Consider the following 21,784-nt stretch of genomic DNA (forward strand, 5'->3'; position numbering starts at 1 on the left):
AACCATCAGCATTGATACAAGTTTCTTGTATTACTGTATTATAAAACACTGTGAGGAATCTTAGGAGTTTATGTATTACAGAGTATATAAAAATTCATTTGAACTTGACTGAATGTCTGTGATTTATGTTTTGATGTTACAGGATTTCTATGCTGAACGGCTGCCTTAACTTCATAGGCCTTTATCCTTTTAGTGGAGGATGAGCATGGCAAAAGTAATCGTGTAGATCTGTCACCAGCGAAAAGTGACAGCGTTTACAAATAAGTCCATTTGCAAGAGTTATGTGGGCAAGCTCCCCAGAACATACAGGCATTGCATGCGGCAGCTCTTCTGCTGTTGTGATGGACACAGGGGCTGTCAAAGGGATGATCGTTGTGTCTGTTCTAACAAGTGAAGTTATTGTACTGGTTTATTTGGATGAATACTTTTTCATCTGGTGACACCGCAGGAAGCCTGGCTGACTTGTGATACCCCTGAAGACTCTGGCCTAGAAGAGAATCGGAAGTTTTGTGTTGCCAGCGCTCGGACAGGACTTGTCTCTTCCTAAGGCACCTCGGCCAAATACCCCATGAGCTCGGTCGGAGCTGTGAGGAGCTGCTCGGCTATTTTCTTCTTCAGCTGTGGGGCCTTGGGGCTGGAGGGGCCGAGCTGGGCACCATGGGAGGGAACGGCAGCCTTATGGGGCCACATGCCAGGGCAGCTTCTGACACCACTTCATGATACTCATTTCGAGTACCACTCGATTTAAATTGTAAAAGGAAAACACCGTGGTGCGCAGGCCCAGCAGGGAAGAGTGGCTGTGTGACGGAGTGAGCCTGCGGAGCTGGGGAGAATCCTGCAAGAGCTGAGTTGTGCCAGCGAGTGCTGGGGATGTTCCTGCTCCGGGCCCCGCCACTGCCTGCCTTCCAGAACATTCTGTCAGTCTGCATAATGGAGCATAGCCAGGCGCCCAAAATACAGCAATGTAACTGCAAAGCACACCCAGAAGAGCAGACATACGTGTTTCTCACGGCCATCACCATGTACCCCTGCGTTTGCTGGGTCTGATCTGGCAGCGCAGGCAGTCAAATGCTGCCGGCACGGGGTTACAACGGCCATTTACACAGATTTAGAATCACAGAATGGTTTGGGCTGGAAGGGACCTTAAAGACCATCTAGTTCCAGCCCCCCTGCCCTGGGCTGCGACACCTCCCACTAGACCAGGCTGCTCAAAGCCCCATCCAGCCGGGCCTTGAACACCTCCAGGGAAGGAGCATCCACAGCTTCCCTGGGCAGCCTGTTCCAGTGCCTCACCACCCTCACAGTGAAGAATTTCTTCCTGATATTTAATCTAAATCTCCCCTCTTCCAGTGTGAAGCCACTACTCCTCATCCTATCGACTCGTTGGTTCACTTCTGAAACCGGTGAACACGCCGAGTCGCGTTTTGGGAAAAACAACGGTGTTTAATCTTATCTTAATCTTATCTTGCCCCCCCCTTCCAGCCCCAGCCACGAGCACTGACCCTCCAGCGGCCGCCACAGCTGAGGGCGCCGGCCACGGCCACTCTCCCCGCCAGCCCTCCTGCCCGCTGCCAGGGCTCCCGGCCCTGCCCCGGCCCTCAGCGGCGGCACGGGGGTTGCCAGTCCCGGGGGAAGGCGGGCGGGCGGGCGGCGTGCTCGCCCCGGCTGGTGCGGCCACACACCGGGACTACAACTCCCAAAATGCACCGAGACGCTGAGCGCCTGCTCCGCCACAGCCCCGCCGTGTGAAAGGTGACCCCTGACGTCACTTCCTCCGCGCGGTGCAGGCCGGGAATGCGAGTCGCGATTGGCCGGAGCCCGCCCCGCTTTCCAGCGTGCTGGGGAGCAGGAAGCGGCCACAGCGGAGCGGGCGCGGCGGGGCGAGCGGCTCCTCGCGGTGAGTACCGGGCGGAACCGCCTCCCCCCAGCTCCGCGGAGCGCCGCGCTGCCGGGCCGCGGCCCGGCCGGGAATTGAAAAGGGATCGATTTAATGCGCGCTTTGATGACGTAATAAGGACTAACGAGGCGGCGGCGCTGCCAAGCACACGGTTCGGGGCCTGCGCCCGGCCGGGTCCCCTCCTCGGCAGCGCCTCCGCCGGGCGCTCGCCGCCGCCGCCGGTCGCCCGCAGCGGTCTGGGAGCGGCCGTGCCCGGCGGGCAGTCTGCGCCGGCTAGGCCTTCCGCCTTCTCCCGCTCCCGGGACTCGGCGGGCGCTGATTGGCTCCTCCGAGTGGGGCGGGCTCTGCCGCCGCTTTGCGATTGGTGGGAGCGGCTCTGACTGCCACTAGCGCCCGCCAATGGGGCCGCGGCTGGGGATGCGGGAGGCTGGGTCTGGCCACCGGGGCGCCAGGGCTGAAGCCCAGGGGAGGCGCGCGCGCGGTCGGCGGGGCCCGGCCCGGCTGAGGGGGGCCGGGGGGCGGCCCCGGACCCGGCCCCGGCCCGCTGCTGGGCCACCTCCGCCGCGGCGGCAGCGAGGCCTTGTGGCCGAGGGGAGCGCGGGGTTGGCGGGTGTCATTGCCACGCGGCTGCTGCTTTCGGTGGAAAACAGGCTGTAAAGGGGACAAGAAGTTCTCACGTCAGTGTCACCTGCGAGCAACCACTGGTGTTGCCCGCCAGACCCCTGTCAGAGTCCCCTTTCCTGAGATGGCCACAGCAAGGTGGCGGTGGTTTGGCCAGTGCTCGGGCTGTTCCTCCGGGAATTGCCCTCACACCGCGCTGCCTGCCCGCCTTCCTATGTGTGCAAGGAAAACACATGCCTGGTGCCTACAGTGCGAGGAGTCCGTGATGTGGTCCAGGAGGGCAGTAATAATAAGATGGCTTCATTGAGGGAGAGGTATAAAGACAGATTTGCAAATCATACACCTGTCTTTGGCTCGATGGTCTTAAAGGTCCTTTCCGACCTAGGCGACTATACGATTCTGTCATATGAGATGCATCCGTTGCTACCAGCTGATAAGGTTGAATCAGTAGTTGACTGCAACTTCCAAGAAAATCACCATAAACAACTGAAGTAGTCCAGTTTCCATCACTCATCTATGAGCCTACTTGTAAGTGGTGACTCGGATCACTTCTGGCTGCCTTCCTTGGCTTCTTGGTTTTCTCAGCCGTTACCCTTCACTTTTTCCTCCAGAGTAGTCATGCTCTTACTGAACATATGCTGTTCTGTTGGGCTTTTTTCTGCAATATCACTGGGTTTTTTAAAGCGAGAATACTCTATGAATGCTGCAACTGCATTTAGATACGCAAGAAAGTCATACTTTTTACTAGTTCTGTGTTAATTCACGACAATAAACTAGCTATCATAAGTGCTTTGTTTTCTTTTTTTTTCTTTTTTTTTGTTTGTTTAGTTTCTTAGATTTGGTAGCATGGAGGTTACTCTATTATTTTGAGGGTGTTTTTGGTAATATACCACTACAAGTATCCAGTTTGGAAGTAAATTTCATTTGGGTAGGTGGAAATCATGAGAGTTGTAGGTCAAAATTTTATTCAACTTTTAAGGAACTATGCTTTTAACTGCAAGTCATGTGTCCTTTTATGATGTGTCAGGAATTGGCAAGAAGAATTAAGCAGTGAAGTTAATGGCTGATAGCTTCCCATGTGAGGCTTTACATGGAATACCAGATGACAGAAGAAAGGCAGGAGCAGTAGGTCATCTGTCTTAGATCCATCATTACAGATGAGGTGAAGCAAAGGCAACAGTAGCATCCGCTCCCATCCACCTCACCTTCCCCTGACAGGCTGTTCTCCTCTGTCCCCTTCAAGACCCTGACAGGTATTTCAGCGTCTGCTGGGCAAAGCAGTGGTAGCAGGTAGAGCTAGACTTCCATAAGTCGTTGCTTCTGCTCTTCTTTTTTCATGTTATTGGAAAAATGACTTCTTAATGGGCCAGTTTTTCTGAGATGCTGTTGTGGTTTAACCCCACCTGGCAACCAGGACCACGCAGCTGCTCGCTCACTCCACCAGTTTGGGATACAGGAGAGAATCAGAAGAGTAAAAGTGAGAGAAAGAGAACTCATGAGTTGAGATAAAGACAGTTTAATAAGTAAAGAAACAGCCGTTGCACACAAGCAAAGCAACACAAGAAATTCATTCACCACTTCCCATTGGCAGGCAGGTGTTCAGCCATCTCTAGGAAAGCAGGGCTCCGTCACGTAATGGTCACTTGGGAAGACAAACGCCATAAGTCAGAATGTCTTTCCCTTTCTTCTTCTTCCCCCAGTGTTATATACTGAGCGTGACGTCATATGGCATGGAATATCCCTCTGGTCAGCTGGGGTCAGCTGTCCCGTCTGTGTCCCCTCCCAACTTCTTGTGCACTCCCAGCCTACTTGCTGTCGGGGTGCTGTGAGGGGCAGAAAAGGCCTTGTTAACTTAGCAACAACCAAAAACCACCAGTGCACTACCAAAAGTATTTCTCATCTCACATCCAAAACTATACCAGCTATTAGTAAAAATTTTAACTCAATGCCAACTGAATCCATGACAGATGCAAGAAAGTGTATTTTGTGGTGAAAACAGGAACTCCACAATTTCCTTTACTTGATGTCTGTTAGTCATAAGAAAATAGCTTTGCCTTTATCATAATTGTGTAATTCTCCTCTCTACTTCTGTCGAACCCCATATACCCGTATTTGTTACAGGTGAGGTAGAATTTACACAGCCGCATAGGGGAGTTAGCAAGCATGGTGGCATCAGCTCAGACGTGGTTAGTACACATAAAGAACAGTGTTGTACTCAGGACTTCCCAGTTCGAATCACACACAAAAAGAATCTGCACCAGAAGTCAGGGAGCAACTGCTCTCCAGTTTCTTCGGCACCCTGAAGAAAACTGCTTCTTTGCCACACCAGAGAGGTCCATCTCTATGTTCCATGTTTGGTTTGATACTAGTCACTCCCCTGACTTTCCTCCTGTTGTCCATACTAAGTGTAACAACAGTACAGGGAAGGGTATGTCTCAAATTCCTTTATGACTCATTCAGAAACCACATGTTCTTCAAAGTGAGTTAGACTGTGAAAAGAAACAATGTTTCTGTGCTAAAGTGACTTTGAAATGTCTTCGCTTTTTCTGTGGCAGTCTCAGTGTGAGCCATGTGAATGTGGGAGTTGAGGATGAGTGCTGCTGCACAGATCTGAAGTTACTTTGCCTGGCATTAATTTGTGAAATGCATTCATTGAAGCACTTGGACACTCTCCAGAGGTTCTTTTGCATAAGCAGCAGACTGACATCTGCATCTCGTCCACAGGCACAGAGTTCTGCTAAACCTCTTCAGGTTTGAGAACCTCTGCAGCTCCTGCCCCTGACTATCTTTGTTGTATAAGTAAGGGAGGAAGGGCCATCAGATTGCGAGCATGCGTGTCTCTCTCAAAAGGCTGGCAATGAATATTTCACCTTGCAGGGGGAGAAGTGCAAGAAGGCTGGGTAGAGAAGATGCTCTTTGCTCTTGAGTGTGACAGCACATTAAATCCCTGGAACTCGTAGGTACTCAGAAGCTGAAAAGTGCTGCTTTGTTACATCTTTATTTAAAGGAAGTAAACATCTTGTGTTCACCAGGTGCAAAATGTGGCTTAAGTACGAACATTCTAAGAACTGTTCTTCCACCAAGTGGGTTGGTAGAATTGCGAGAAATAACCATATAGGATTCTGACATTGTGCTGCTGTGGTGGTGTTGAATAGTTGGCTGTGGAGATGTTACATCCCTGCAGTATTTGCTTTGAGGGAGGTGCGTCCCTGCTGAATCTCTAGAATAAAGAGGTACACTTACTCACTTGGACTGGTTTTTCATGTATATAAAAAAGGCAATATTCCATATACTTAACCCTGCCATTTCCTACCTGTCAGCTAAAATCAGGTAAACCTGTTACCAAGACAGTTAGTGTTTCAGTTGGTTTTGTAGTCCCTGAAAAGTGCTAGTTAGTTCATGTTTGTATACTAAGCTGACTGTGCATAGTATTTACTGAGAGGCACAGTATTCTTATTCTCATACCACATCTTTTGCAGATTAGTCCTTTTGCCATGGAAGCTGAAGAAACGATGGAATGTATCCAGGAGTTCCCTGAACACTATAAAGTTATTTTGGATAGACTGAATGAACAACGTGAGCAGGATCAGTTTACGGATATCACACTGATTGTCGATGGTATGTACAGGCCTGAGAACCAGTTGGTATACAGAGAATTCTGAAAGCTGTGCTGGGAAGCTGTTGGGTTTGTCACAGGTCAGTTGTCAGACTGGGCTGCTAACAAATTTTTGGTTCCGTACCAGTGTTGCTTGCAGAGTTTCATTTAAAATCTCGGGGTGAATAGGGTCTTCAGCAGTGATTAATGATTTTGCTTCTGCTTTTCCAAAAAAGGGGCTAAATATTTTCAGATAGAAACCCACTTTGAAACTGCTGTGCTATATTTAACGTGTTGTTTAAGGATTTCCAAAACATTGTTAAAATACTTTTCCCTAACTTGAGCTCACTGTTTGCCTGCACAGAACTTGTACAAATATTGTGGGTTTAAAAAAAAAAAAACCCAAACAAAAACTGCCAAACCAACACCTTGAAATAAGATTTACTTACTTCTCTGGTATCTGGCTGCTATTTTAATATGTTGTTAGGGTAGAAGCACTCACTTTTTTTTTTATATGTGCTCTAAGGACATTAATATTAGTTTAAAAGGATGACAGAGACGTAAGTGCTTATTATCTCCTTAGAAAAGGTGGTATCTGATCGATCACCTCAGGTTGCTTCTTATCCCAAACATGTCTTAGAACAGATGAGGACTTCAGGGAAGACAGGAAGTGTCCACTAGGACACAGATTTAGCTAAAGGAATACCACCTGATCTTTAAAAGGATAGCAAGAACTCACTTGAAGGAAGAGTCCTACAGAGCCCGGATTAGAAGAAAGTAAGCAAATAAAGAAAAAATTACTCTTCAGAAATTACTGTAGTTCGACTGACAGCACTTGCACAAAATTTATCCTGAATGTTTGTTCCCGCTCTGGTATTACCAAATCCATGCGTTGAGCTCAAAGCTGTTTTTCTATGCAGCTGTGTAGTTCTAATCCATGTTGCGTCTCTTGTCTCTGTCCCGTGGAGCCTTATGAATGTTCTTGCGTGCGCCAGGGAGAGGGCAACACGGTGATGGGGAATACACAGTTCTTTCTGGAAAACAGGAAGAACAGAGCAGAACCACCTCTGTTCTGCAGCGGTATTTACGCTGGCAGAAGCGGTGATAAACTACATCAGCCTGTAAGAGCAACAAAAAACAAGGAGAACCTGGATGAAACCTGAGAGCTGATGCCAAGACATATAGGAGAAAGTTTGCATAGGAATTTCCCGTAACTTAAATATCTGAAAAGAGAAACACTGGAGTAAGTGATTGAGTTGCTGATTGACTTGCAGAGCTTCAGCAAGGTCAGTGATGTCCGCAGGGGTCTGCCTGAGATGGGTGGGACAGGCTAGCTGCAGTAGTATCCTGTGTTACAAGAAGACATATTAATTGACTGTATGCTGCCAGAATAGATTTGTAGACTGGGTGGTCTCTTTTCTGCATCTGCATTTGTTCTGCGCTATGAGTGAGGAAGTTGTTATCCTAAACCAAATTTTTTTCTCACTTTGTAGGTCACCATTTCAAAGCTCATAAGGCTGTTCTTGCTGCCTGTAGCCAGTTCTTCTATAAATTCTTCCAAGATTTCACTCAGGAGCCCCTGGTGGAGATTGAAGGTAATATGATTTGTGTAAATAAAAACCTTCAGAGTTGTGTGCCCAAACTGGAAATGAATGTAGCATCCTTGGTATGGCCTTACATAACATGCTTGGTCATATCAATTAGCTTTCTAGATCTCAGCTCTTGAGTTGTTCTGAGGCAGCTACCACCAGTGGGAAAAAAATTCTTCTTCAGCCTTGAATTAAATCTTTTGGGAGGAGAAGCGTGAGGTTACATGGGTTGTTTTTTCCTTTTTTTTTTCTTTTTTTTCTTTCCTTTCGCCCCAGTACATGGCTAATGGAGGTCAGGCAGACGCTGTATGTTTCTAGAGCTAACAGTGTGACATACAATCTTTTCCCTGACAACAGCCGTTCTGGTCAGAGGAAAAGGCTGCCAGTGATGGCGAATGGAGGATGCCTTGGCTGGGATGCAAGAGCAGGGCGGACATGGAGCAATACTTGCCTGGTAGGCAGGGAGCAAATTCCTGGAGCAGTATTTCAGCTCCTGGTAGTAACATGCTGCTCAGAGGTCTCTTGAGAGAGATTGTATTTTTGTGTTTAAATCTACACTTTTTATTATTCAAACAGCATTTTGTCTATCTTATCTTTTCTTTTATCTTTGCTGTGGCATAACTCTGTAGTTTCAGATTCATGTGTTTCTATAGTAGACTTTTTGTTCCAACATGAGCCTTTTAAGGGTGTCATCTTCATGAAACTGGGAGCTATAGTACTGTGAGCAAAATGGTAAGCAAGCAAGTGTGCAGTATTCATCAGATAGATGAGACTGAGGAATTGCTAAAAGAAACTGTTGTTTTTCTTGCCTGTATACAGGTGTAAGTAACATGGCATTTCGTCACCTAATTGAGTTCACCTATACAGCAAAACTAATGGTCCAAGGTGAGGAAGAAGCAAATGATGTTTGGAAAGCAGCTGAATATCTACAGATGTTAGAAGCAATCAAAGCCCTTGAAATCAGGTAAGCACATAAGCTGCTTTTTCTTCCCAACACTGAAACGTGGAGTTACAAGAATCCTTTTGCAAGAGTCAGCTGCCAGTATTTTGCAGTGCTCTTCCTTATCCTACAACCTCCTAAATTTGTGTGGGACCATATACTCTTCTACTATAAGATATGGGTCATAATTACAGAGGCTGAAAAATGAATGTCACATTCTTTGGGCTGGAACTTTATGACGAGTGACATGGCTGGTAAACGTTGCAGACATCATAGGGCTGTGACTTTGTGGGAACTAATACCAGGGCTCCGTGCTATCTGACTGCCCACACCGTATTGAGAGCTGGGTGTACAGTGATGATGTGCCTCAGGGAATCAGGCCACGTTAACAAGCTTGTGCTGGTGTTTTGATTTCATGCAGCTTCCTGGGAGAATAAGCAGTAATCTTAAAACGTCTTGCTGCAAAACACAGTGCGAGGTTAGTGGTTGGACTTGATGATCTTAAAGGTCTCTTCCAACCATAACGATTCTATGATTCTATAAAATTAACCTTTCGAACTTCTTGAATGAATGTAACTGTTATAATCAGTTTTACATGGGACCAATACTTTATCAAATGTTGCTGTGGCACCTTTTATGCAGTACCAGGAACTGTGCTCCATCGCCAAACTCCAGCCTGAGAAAAACAGGTGCCAGTCCTATCATGCTGTTTTTCTTCCCCTTCCTTCCCTTTCACTTTCACAAAGTGCTCTCACTTTCTCATTCCTTCTGCATGCTACACTGTTCTGCTGGCATGAGGCAGAGGGAGGGGCAATAAATGCTCCAAGCATTACAGTTATTTTTGCTTTCTGTTCTTGATCCACTGAAAGGTCTTTGCATTCAGACTAAGGAAAGACTGTTGCTTCCTTTTTATCTCCCCATAGACACGTTAGTCAAGGAGAGCAGCATTGGCGCCAAGTTCCTCTAATAGCCAGCTAACATTTTGTTTAAAAAAACCCTCTGTGATATGATATGCTGGAAATTTAGTTTTCAACATAAGCATTTATTTCGGTATTTACTTATTCTGTGCTTATTCTGTGGATTGAAAGTAAAGCTGAATAAGTATGTATATTTTTTTTAATAGGAAAGATATAGGATTGTGCATTTCTAGTCCTACCCTGCAGCCCTACAAACACCCTTTTTTGACATTATTCAGATTAAGCATGGTACCACCAAAAGATTATTTTTTCTTTTTTTATTCAGGAAAAAAAAACAGACTTCAGCAGTCTGCTTGAGCAATTTAAAAGAAACTGGAAACTGAAAAAGAGTGTTCTAATCAGTTTCACTTTGAGTCAGTGTGCACCGGTAGAGCAGTTGAACCAGGATTCAGATCCATCCATCAAGCTAAACTGCCCAGCCTGCAATTATTTCCCACTGTTGTATAATGTTATGCAGTTTGTTGGTTATGCATCACTAGTAAACACTGTAATTTTTGTGTTTCATGGAAACAAGTGTTTTGCTTAATGAAAACACATGCAAGCCAGTCTATTCTTAGAGTTATTTCCATTGTTCATATATTTTGAAATTTTTTTTGTGGGAGTTTGTTTCGTTTGTTTGGTTTTTTGTTAGAAAAACAAACTTGAGTACCACTGTCAGTCTCTGTTTTCCCCTCCATAGTGAGAGGGGCAGACTTGCAATACAGTGCCTCAGTCAGACCTTTGACTGAAAGACTTCAGAAACTTCAGTTGAACAGAGATGGTTGTAGAACTAATTATTTGTATAATGCATCAAAGGCTTGCATATCCCATAATCTGGACTAGAAAGAAAACAACTGTTATTCCTTAAAGTGCAGTTGTGTTGTATGTGTGTATCCCCATTTAAAGTTTCACACAATGTGGTCAAGGATGGTAGTCTCCTCTTTGCTGAGCAAATTATTCTTCTAGCACATGATCCTGGAGCTCCTTGCAGTAATGTGCAAACTGTCACCTTCTAGACATTAGAAATCCAGGCTAGATGAAACTAAGGTTAGCTGCTCTGTCTTCCTGTGTCTGAATGGAGTAAGGTGCAATTTAATAGGCTGTATCCCGCATTAGTTCATTAGCAATGTATCTCTGAAACAACGTACAGATGCTGGGTGAAGCCTTATCTCTGCTATTACTAGAAAATGTGAAAGTGATAGGGAGTAGATTATGTGAAAGTATTCATCAGGCTGCAAAGGAAGGTAAAAGCAGGGCTTACTCCTGTCAGTCTGATTTGAGGGGAAGATAGCCACTCATTCTCAAAATTGATAATCCGTAGTAAAACCTCCAAGCACATAAGTGCTGTGGATGATGTTGAAGGTGTGACTTGAAAGCATTGGCCCACTCAGCTCTGTTTGTGTTTGAGATGGCACGCTATCCCCGACACCTTGGAGGAAGGGGGTTTTGCGTGTATGATGCAGGGAGAACAGGAACAGAGCTGGGAGTTGTGTTTAAGCCCAGAAAATGGAACTAGAATGCTCTTTACACATCCCAGTGACTTTTATTTTTACCTCAGCTGTTAGCTGTGTGCTTTCCCGAAGTACAAGTTGTTATAATAATCATTGTGTGAAGTCACAGCTGTGGTGTTTTCTACCAAGCTGTAAGCGCTATAAGCAATTGCACACACTCCAGGAGGAATAGCGTAGGAAGGACTCGAATCTTATTTCTGAATAGGCAGGCCAAAGAACTCCTTCCTTCAGAGAAGTTTTCTTTCCAAGTGCAGAATTTCACAAGTTTCTTAGATAAACCTATGTCTTTAGGTTAACTGGCCTTTCTTCTTAATAGGTGCTTTGTATCATTCAAGCAGAGCTGTTTAAAACACTTTAGTAGTCTTAAGTCAAATGCTCTGCAGCTTTAACTGTGCTATTTTACAGCTGTAATGAGTATAGATTAAGGATAAATTACCTTCTGACACGCACACAGATTATGTGGTCATTTGTCATTCAGCTTCTTTGAGAAACAGCTACGGAATGTTGGATGCAGAAGCTCAGTATTAGGCAGGAATTGTTATGTCAGTGCTTATGAATCTTAACCATGTTTATGCAAATGCTTTACAGGAACAAAGAAAATTCATCACCCTTAGATTCAAATCAAACACAAGAAAAAAATAAACCAAAAAAGAGGAAGATAGCTGAAACCTCTAATGTTATCACAGAAACACTGCCATCTGCAGAATCGGAGCCTGTTGAAATTGAGGTTGAGATTGCAGAAGGGACGATTGAAGTCGAAGATGACACCATCGAAACACTTGAAGAAGTAGCTTCTGCAGAGCAATCCATAAAGTACATCCAGACAACAGGTACATCGGATGAATCTGCTTTGGCTCTTTTGGCAGATATCACTAGCAAGTATCGCCAGGGAGAGAGAAAATGCCAGATCCAAGAAGAAGGTGATAGTGCAACTGATCCCTCGTGCAAACAGGTAGAAGGTATTGAAATTGTGGAACTTCAGCTGTCACACGTGAACAATTTATTCCACTGTGAGAAATGTAACCGTTCGTTTAAATTGTTTTACCATTTTAAGGAACACATGAAAACACACTCTACTGAGAGTTACAAGTGTGACATATGCAATAAAAGGTACCTACGAGAAAGTGCTTTGAAACAGCACCTCACCTGTTACCACCTTGATGAAGGTGGTGCCAGCAAGAAGCAAAGACCTGGCAAAAAAATACATATATGCCAGTACTGTGATAAGCAGTTTGACCACTTTGGGCATTTTAAAGAACACCTTCGGAAGCACACAGGTAAGAGCACTGTTATAGTCCTGTCCTTGTGGCCTTGGCTCTAGCATTTTGGGGGTTTTGCATGTTTAGGGGAGATAGAGAATATGCTGAAGAGAACACAAGTCCTGAGTGCTAGAAATACTTGGCTTCTAGTTACAACTAAAGCCCTCTAACTGCAGTAATTTGTATACAAACTTCCTAGTAAAAATTAATCAAGGTATTTGCCATTCTTGGTAAATCTAAAATGTGTTTTACAGGAAGTGTACTTTGAATTGCAAATAACATATTCCATAGGAGTGAATAAATGGACTCTATTTGCATATCTTGAATAAATGATCACAAGAAGTTAATTAGATAAATGCCTGTCTTCGGTGCATTCGTGGGAAAAAAGAAATAACTAGGTTTACTATTTCTTTCTAATCCCAATCTACATAATGATATGGTAGTTTTATGGTTATGGTTGAAGTCCTTGGTATTTGTTTCATATTAGGCAAATAAAAGTCACTGTTAGTTGTTATGAATTTCTTTGGGTTAAAAATATTTATTTATTTATTATAATATTTATATTATTATGTAATAATACGATATATATTATGATATAATAAATATTTATAATATTTATTATAAATAGAAATATTTATTTATATCTCCTTCCTGTGACTGTCAGATTATAAAGGACCTGCACAATATTGGACTATCCTGGTCAGAATTTCTGTCCTGTGAGTTACAATTGGCAAGTGAAATCTCACCCATTCTCATAAAGGGAGAAAAAGATAATCATTAGATCAGGCCAAAACCCTCCTTCTTCATAAAATCTCACTTAGATGAGACTAAACTCATAGTTGATGACACACGGGGAGGAGAAGCAAGTTGTCACTTTTAGCAGATGAGTTTAGCCCCCAGCTTGCCAATGTGTTTCTCAGAGGAGAGGAGAGAAGACAGCTGGCACGCTCTCTGGGTTTTCCATCACTGCTGTGGCTGGCGCACCCCAGCTCACAGCGTTGACTTGCACTGTGCAAGAAGTCAGGCAATGTCTTTTGGTCTTTGGATATTGCCACTGTTATCTTTGAATTGTCACTTTCAGACACTTTCAGTAGAACATGTTGGGGATTACTGAAGAATCTGAGTAAGAATAGAATGAATCTGTCCCTGATTGGTGTCTTGCTCCAAGTAACTATTTAAATGTGACCAGATCACAGGGCAGGTGAAGGTCGGTGGTGTGGGTTTTGCTCTGTGGTATCCATTGGTTGCTTGGGCAAAGTCCGTGATTTTTCACCTGCAAGACTGATGGCAGTTCAGCATCCTCTGCATTACCTGTACAACAGTCTCCAAAAACACAGCATTTTGGAACCACTAGGGGAATGTTCCCACCATTTAACATATTCCTGTAGCCTTTAGGTATATAAGTGAGAATTATTGGCTCCTGTGGATTTCTTTTGCAAAGCTAATTAGGAATTTCTGAATATCCTGACCTCTGAAAATGCAGGTTTATTTGCTTTCCATCTCAATAGTCAATGACCACTGCATTCCTGAAAATGCAGGCTTTCAGACTAGCTAGGATAGATTATGTTATTCACTGAAATGTCTGGACTCTTTTGGAGTTCATTAAGATGTTTGTTTCAGTAGTGATGTTGGTGTCAGTACCTCCACAGATTAATTATCAAACTTTCAGAAGAAACGCACTGTTCCTAGTTTTTTGTACTTTAATTTCCTTGAATTTCATTGTGTTTGTGCATGATGGAATTAGTAAACAGAGATACAAGTTGTTCTTTGTTACTACTTGATGACAGTAATAACAATATACTACTTGGGGTGAAAAAGAGGAAATGACCTGTTTTCAGCCTCCCCTGCTGTTGTGCTTAACTGGCTTCTGTGTTTGGTACCGGGTTTGAAATGAAGTAGCCAAACTAAAAGGAATTTTTATCTTCCTTTATTTTCCCATTTACATCCGGCTGTGCTTTCTCTTCACTGGATTTTAGTGGGGGGATGAGGTCTGTGTGTGTTTGTTTTAATACTGATGCATTGGTATTTCATGGTCATTCCATGCCAACTTCTTTTTCTGGAGCTCAGTTTCAGCTCTCAAACATAAACTGTTATTGTTCTTGAAAATAAAACTTCGTATTATTTAAGTACTTCCTTCTTTAATTTGTCACTTCATATGTTCACTAATGTTGATTCTTTAATTGTAAATATTATCAGACAAAAAAAGATAAATAGTTGCTATTTCCTTAAGATATTTCATCAGAATAGTAATCTAATTTCCATAACAACCTAAGTGTACCTTAAGTGGCACTGGGAATTGTTACTTTTTTTTTCTAAATGATAATTATGACTCCACATTAGGTTTTTGCCCTTTTATTTACTAAGTAAAGTTTACATACAATGTCTTTCTTCTGTAGAATAACCCAATTGTCCACATCTTTATCAATCTGAACAAAAGAGGGGCAGGGGAAGAAGAGAGAGCTCACAGAAAACTGGCTGGTTTTATACACTTACAAATCTCCTTATCTGTCGTACCAGGTGAAAAACCATTTGAATGTCCGAACTGCCATGAACGTTTCGCTAGGAATAGTACGCTCAAATGTCACCTGACGGCCTGTCAGTCTGGAGCTGGAGCTAAAAAGGGAAGAAAGAAGCTGTACGAGTGTCAGGTGGGTAATGGAAGTAGCACAGTCTGAGGCTAGGCGTCTCCTTCCTATGCTGAGGCAGTGTGGGAGTACTGAGCAGGAAAGGCAACGAGAGGGGGCTTATGTCTCTAAGAGCTACTTTTAGTAAAATAAATATAAGGATCACATTCAACCACAACATACAGATAAATTCTTGTATTTAGGTAGTGCCATTTAAAATACGGAATTACTGATATGGAGCCTCATAATACTTATAATCAGAGAGATTCTTATGGGTAGATAAGTTTTTATCTGCATTTTACTGATCTTTCTACTTCCCTTTCAAGGTTCTTGATGCACTGACCTAGGCCTTTCCCGCTTGTGAACATGCTTCACTGAAGTCCGCAATACAAAGTGCTGTTTTATTTCCTATTTTATTATTCTTCTGTTTGATACCCAATATATATTTGTCTAGAAAGTCATTCCAACTTACAATGACAATCTGTAATGTCTTCTAAGCAAATATAAGCGCTGTAGATGGATAGCTATGGCATTTGGTCACTATACATAACTAACATTTGAAAAGCTGTTCAGATAAATCTTACTTAGCTTTTAAAAGCTGATTCTGAAAAGCTAGAAAATGAAAGAGCTGAGGTTGGCTGTACTGTTTTTATTTGCCATTTTGCTGCCCAACTGCTGTGACAGTCTCATAAGAACACACTTTTTTCCTGCACGCTCTGTCTCTTTCTTTCTCTTGCTCTTTTTTCTCTCTCCCCCTCTTTTTCACTCTCCCCCTTTTTTTCCCTGAAGGCTCTCACCTTACTCAGTTCACAGAATGGCTGTCATTTGAGGTTAAGCTGGGTTGTGTAGTGAAGAAAACCGCTGGATATCGGCTTTATTTGTTCCAAAAGAGATGGTGATCTTATTCTCAGAAAGCATTGAGTACTGCAGGAGATAATTAATTTTGTGTTGCTAATCAAATCATTTAATCGGAAGTTTCACTGATGCTGTTGCATCATTTAGTTGTTATGCTAGTCTGAAGTTAATTCTTGGGAGCATACCTTTGTCTTAAAGACAAGTTTGTTCCAAATGTGAGAATTACTGTATAGCACAAAGTTGTACCTAATAGATTCATTGAACATAATGTTTTGTCTTTGTGACCCTTCAAACTAATCGCTTTGTGTCATAGCTTTCTTTCGAAATTGATACCACATCCTTTCACAGATGTTGTGAACGTGGATTAGTGTTTCTTCAGCCCGTGGAAGCTACAGCGATTCTTGGATAAATTTTTCTGTAATTTTTCTCTCTTTAGAACTAAATTTGAATAGTGTTCAATAAATAAATCTTGACTTACTGAACAAAGAGGAGAAAACAAAATCATGCTTCTTTGATGAGCACTTTTGTGCTCTTCAGTGTATGCCTTGAGTACTGAATTAGGCTCCACATGGCAAGAACAATAATTATGTGTTTGGGCATTACCAGTGGTTGTCCAGTAGTTGTTACCTTTATGTATGTCCTTAAGAAGGGCATGGACCTGTTGGAGCATGTCCAGAGGAGGGCCACAAAGATGACCAGAGGCCTGGAGCACGTCTCCTATGAGGACAGACTGAGAGAGTTGGGGTTGTTCAGCCTGGAGAAGAGAAGGCTCCAGGGAGACCTTATAGGGGCCTTCTAGTACCTGAAGGGGGCCTACAGGAAAGCTGGGGAGGGGCTGTTTGCAAGGGCATGTAGCGATAGTACGAGGGGCAATGGCTTTAAACTAGAGCAGGGCAGGTTTAGATTAGACATTAGGGAGAAGTTCTTTACAATGAGGGTGGTGAGACACTGGAACAGGTTGCCCAGAGAGGTGGTGGAGGCCCCATCCCTGGAGACATTCAAGGCCAGGCTGGATGAAGCTCTGAGCAACCTGATCTAGTTGAAGATGTCCCTGCTTACTGCAGGGGGGTTGGACTAGATGAGCTTTAAAGGTCCCTTCCGACCCAACACATTCTATCATTCTATGATTCTATTCTATGATTCTCTGTATGACTAAGTAATTTTGAGTGCTGATCTATAAGGTTAGTATTTTAAGAAGTATATGCACAACTTCTTTCTACACTGTTAGCCTTGGCGGGGGGGTGGGGGTGGAAAGCGTGGCAGTAGCATCACAAATCCATTTATCCATTTTAACAGATTTCAGCAGCAAAATGGAGATACTGCACTACAGTTCTGGAGACAGCTGCACTACACAGACCTGTTCTTGAGTTAATCCCTGTCAGATACTCTTATCATCCTTCTGTGCTGTTGCTGAAAATTATGAGGAGATGGGACATTCTGTTTCAAAACTATTTGCAAGAAGTGAAGGGGTGTTGAAATGTGTGTTTGCTGCTTTCTGCAGACAAGAATGCTTGCATGGACAAAGACTACTGAGCCTGTTTCTTTACTCCAAGGCTGACTCTTCCCCACTCTTCTCTCTCTTCTACCCTGGCACCTCACTCATTTATGCAGTCTCTATGTGTTGTTTTCAGGCTACTTACCTCTGTGCCAGCTGAAGAGAAGGAATCGTGCTCATGTGCTTTGTGAAAATAGGGTGTCCGCAATTGAGGCGGTACTTCTAGCTGGAAAAGAATTAAAGGGATGGCGTTTTAAGAGGATTTTATCTGCTGAAATCACTCACGTGTTTTTTTGAAATGGCAAAATGTGAGAGTTCAGTCTAGCCAGTTAAACCTCACGATGCCATGAGCAAATGGAAGCTGATAAGGAAAAGTTGGCTAGTGGTACTGCATCTAGAACTTCAGTAAAAGGACAGTTTGTATTACAATTTCATTGTACAGTATTATTACATAAATGGCTTTCAACCCAAAACTCTAGCACCAGACATTTATTGGGGTGTCATAGTGTGTGTGAATTTCATATAAGGTTAAAATAAGAAAACTTTCAAATGCTGTACTGACTTATAAATTTTGTAGATATCCTGTGTATGCACAACTCAAAGTAGCACACTGTTTCTTAAGCATTAATAATGCCAGGTTTTCTGTTCATCTGAAGCTGACTTCTCAGCTTTTACCTCTAATTGTGAAGCCATGATCTGAAATAGTCACTGTACTTTGTCATATTTCTGTTGGCACTGTTTAACATGCTGTATCTTTTGTTTCAGGTTTGTAACAGTGTGTTTAACAGCTGGGATCAATTCAAAGATCACTTGGTAATACACACCGGTGACAAACCCAACCACTGTACCCTATGTGATTTGTGGTTTATGCAAGGCAGTGAGCTGAGAAGGCATCTCAAAGAAATGCACAATATTTCAGAACGAATAGTGGCAGAAGAGGTTCTTCCAGTGGAAGCTGTGGAAGCTGAACCAGTAACATCAATGACTATAATAGAACAAGTGGAGCAAGTTCATGTCCTACCAGTAATTCAGGTACAAGTGGATCCTGCACAGGTAACTGTGGAACAGATGCACCAGGATCTCATACAGGACAATCAAGTGAAAGGCACACAGATAGATGAACTGCAAGAACAGGTGCAAATTAGTTACTTGGAAGTTGAACATATTCAGACTGAACAAGGTGCTGAAGTTCATGTGGAGCAGCTACATGTTGAGCATGTAAATCAAATACAGATGGAAGAAGTTCAGGCAGAACTTATAGATGGAACAGACCTTGAACAAGTAGAATATGAAAGTGTTGATCAAAGAGAAGCAGAGGAAAAGGAACCTAATCAAGTAGGTGATGCAGATAAGGAAGATCACGAACAAGCTGAAGACTTAAAAACTCAACAGTTGGTGGACACACAGCATGAAAAGGTGGATGAGTAGGAAAATGACGACACTGCAGGTTTAGGAATGAAATACCAAATTATTTTTGTTAACTTTTACATTGGTTTTTGAACCGTGAATGGTCACCTTTCCAATATGCTTTCCAATATGTCCTTAGGAAGCTGGACAAGTGGACCAAAATTAGCTTTCTTCATGTAAAACTAAACTTCTCTCATATGTAAAAAATAACTTTCCCATTCATGTAATACCATGGAACAGAAATTACCACAGACGGGGACAGCTTTGCGAGGATTTTAATAATGAATAGCTTGTATCCTTGTTACACCATCCCTGGGTATATGTAGGGGTAACTTCACCTCTTTGTCTCTTGCAACAGAAGCAAACTCTTGTTGTAGAATTGCAGAGTGTCTGTGGCAGAAGAACCAGTAAAATCTGGTGGGTTCTGTTGTAAGTGGCAATTGGGTACCTGTGAATTTTCGGATCAGACTGTTCGCTGTGTCCTAACAGCAGTCCCTAACTTTCAGGCTGGGGGAAAAACATTGTTGCTGGAGGTCTCTGAGCACAAAAATCCTGTGCCTTTTCAACACTGACTGGCTAAATTTCCACAAAGTTCCTAGAGTGTTCAAGAACCTAGTTCAGTAAAAGGCAATGTAGGTAATCTTATAGCGCTTTATATTTTTGCTTAAAATTGTCAGCTTCTGATTTTTTATTTTTTTTGCATTAAATTTAGAGGCAGGGGGCTGAGGGAGGAAACAGATTCCATGTGGAGGCAGCAGGACACTCTAAAAGGAACACTTTAAAAAGGAAAAGCTCGGTAGAATCTGTGGTAAACATGAGCTGGAAGAAAGCTACCAGCAGACTCTTCTTTTATAAATTGTCATTTTTGAAAATTAATATGTTTAAACATAAATATATAGGAGACGTGTCTATATGGTATCAGGTTCCTGTTTTTTTAAACAAAATTCTGACACTTGATGCAAAGATGTGATAAACATAAAGCCATAGGTATGAGTGGTAAACTGTGGATTGAAAAGTAGGACTGTAAATAATTTAATCAATATTAGACAATAAAACAATACCAACACCATGAAATGTTGCATTATTTGTTTCCTCCAATAAATTAGGAACAACTGAGTGAGCGGCAGTTACAGTGCCAGCTCCCAGTGGTAAGAATCAATCTCATTTTTAATATGATTAATAGCTCTTTACTGTAAAGTTAGATTTGTTTAGAAGATATTTGTCTAGCTCTATGTTCAAGGATGCTAAGGACTTCTAATTCTCAATTATTGCCTTGAGATTAGAGGTTCTCCACACTTCTGAAAAGCTTTCTTTTCAAAGCCTTAACTGCAGGGAGGAATTTTTGCAAAGATGTTCCCTAATGCTCTTGGTAATCCTGTAGATCTTAGTTAAAACCAGCCTTTTCTCTTCAGTCTTCTCCAAATGCAGAATTATTTCCTGGGATTTGTGCTTTTATTTAGTCTCGTTCAAAATGATTCTTGTGTTTCATCGTAGCCTTCAAGAAACTGTTGCAAAACAAACATGGATCTCAATTAAAATTTCAAACAATTTGATTAATGTAACATGCATTCTTTTTTATGATGTTTTCTGTTTTCTGAGATGCAAGTAATATATGATGAGTTTCTGTGCAGAGTGATGAGAATGTGGCCCAATGTTAATCATGAAAGTAAAAGTTGGCTATTGTATTTTTACCCGTCTTTTGGTAAGAAGCTCATCTTTTGATAACGCCAAGGAGACAGGCCTGCTTGCTTAGCTGTGTAACTACTTTTTTAGGTATTTGTGCATGTAGACACAAGGTCTGTGTCCGTGGAATTAAAGGAACAATCTGGCTGTGTGTCTAACTGATGAAACTAACTTTTAGGTAATTCAAGTGCGATGTATGTTACATGGAATTGGTAGCAGAGCTGTGGTTTGGAGCATAGCTGTACTATTTCTTTGTTCTGTGTGATCTCCCCTTTTCAGCAACAGGTCATTAATTTGGTAGGAGAGAAATGATGCTCTGTTGTTGCGCCCAGTGCTGCCCCATCCAGACTCCTGCTGAGCCTGGGTGGGAGCATGGTGGTAACATGAGCAATCCCTCTCTCGCCCTGAGGGACAGGATGAAAGGCTCTCCTCAACAGTAACTCCAGCCTTCCCCTTGGCAACTCCCTCTTCCCTGTAATTTCCTTCCCAAATGTCTAAAACCCAAATTCCTCCCACTGGTGGAGTCCCTCATGCCTCCTTACTGCAACAGCCGATAGTGGAAGAGGGAAGATTGATAGGGAATTCGGAGCTCTGGCTGCTCTCTGGAGCAGCCACCTTGCCATCCTCTTTCTGCCCCAAATAGCTGTATAGACACACAGACCTCTCTGAAGTCCTTATTACCTGTGCACCATTGGAAGTGTTTTTCCCTCTAAAAACATATACACTGCTGATCCCAGAGCCCTGCGTTATGCAGGTGCCGGTCTGTAGCTTGCAATGGGGTGAATGCTTGAACTTAAGACAAATGAAACTAATCAGCTAAAGCAGTGGGGTCTAGGCAGTGAGAAATGGATAAGTGGGAATGAACAAAAAAACCGTGAGGTGTGTCTGGGTATAAAATAAAATTGAGCACTGAGATGGAGGTTAGGGATGGACTTCTAGATTTACATGTAATACTTATGGGAAGCCATAAACTTTCTGAAAGTAGAACGGGGAGGGGAAAGGAAGCTGCTCAGTAGCTCAAGAACCACTGAGTTATTCAGGCAACTAAGAAAGGAGTAGCTGCTTCCCCCCCCCCCCCCCCAAAAACAGTCTTCCTGAGCCAAAACATGTGTCACCTGCAGGTGTATGAGGGTGAAATTGGATGTCAGCCCTTTGTGAAATAGTCACTAGAGGAGGATCTTGCAGCGTCTGCTTTGTTTTGCCTGCCTTCAGTAGAACTTCTAAATAGCTAATGGTGCGCAATATGGTACTCTTTTGCACAAATTCCATAACTCATTACTATTTTAATTGAGAAAACATTTCAATAGATGTTTAATTCAGTTGCTTATTTTAAGGGTTAAAGTATGTCTTTT

General features: G+C 42.9%; 1 protein-coding gene across 3 annotated transcripts; it reads left to right on the top strand.

Moving 5' to 3' along the window:
- Positions 1-1,786: 1,786 nt before the first annotated feature.
- On the top strand, positions 1,787-20,433 carry ZNF131 (zinc finger protein 131). Of its 3 annotated transcripts, XM_074570833.1 has the most exons (8): positions 1,787-1,897; positions 5,998-6,136; positions 7,607-7,708; positions 8,522-8,666; positions 11,698-12,061; positions 12,164-12,386; positions 14,886-15,016; positions 18,108-20,433. In XM_074570833.1, exons 2-8 carry the CDS (start codon positions 6,013-6,015, stop codon positions 18,768-18,770), a joined length of 1,752 nt encoding a protein of 583 aa, XP_074426934.1. In that variant the 5' UTR covers positions 1,787-1,897; positions 5,998-6,012; the 3' UTR covers positions 18,771-20,433. The 3 variants fall into 3 exon arrangements, with proteins under 3 accessions (XP_074426934.1, XP_074426933.1, XP_074426935.1); XM_074570832.1 differs by having other exon boundaries at positions 1,790-1,897; positions 11,698-12,386; XM_074570834.1 differs by lacking the exons at positions 1,787-1,897; positions 5,998-6,136; positions 7,607-7,708; positions 8,522-8,666 and having other exon boundaries at positions 12,006-12,068.
- Positions 20,434-21,784: the final 1,351 nt, after the last annotated feature.

This window comes from Larus michahellis, chromosome Z (assembly GCF_964199755.1).
Source record: "Larus michahellis chromosome Z, bLarMic1.1, whole genome shotgun sequence".
Lineage (NCBI taxonomy): Eukaryota > Metazoa > Chordata > Aves > Charadriiformes > Laridae > Larus > Larus michahellis.

Excerpts from the sequence above, each read along its gene's own strand:
- ZNF131 (XM_074570832.1), top strand. The coding sequence starts at position 6,013 with ATGGAAGCTGAAGAAACGATGGAATGTATCCAGGAGTTCCCTGAACAC. Across the intron at positions 12,387-14,885 it reads ACACCTTCGGAAGCACACAG|GTGAAAAACCATTTGAATGT; the intron begins GTAAGAGCACTG and ends CTGTCGTACCAG. Across the intron at positions 15,017-18,107 it reads AGAAGCTGTACGAGTGTCAG|GTTTGTAACAGTGTGTTTAA; the intron begins GTGGGTAATGGA and ends CTTTTGTTTCAG.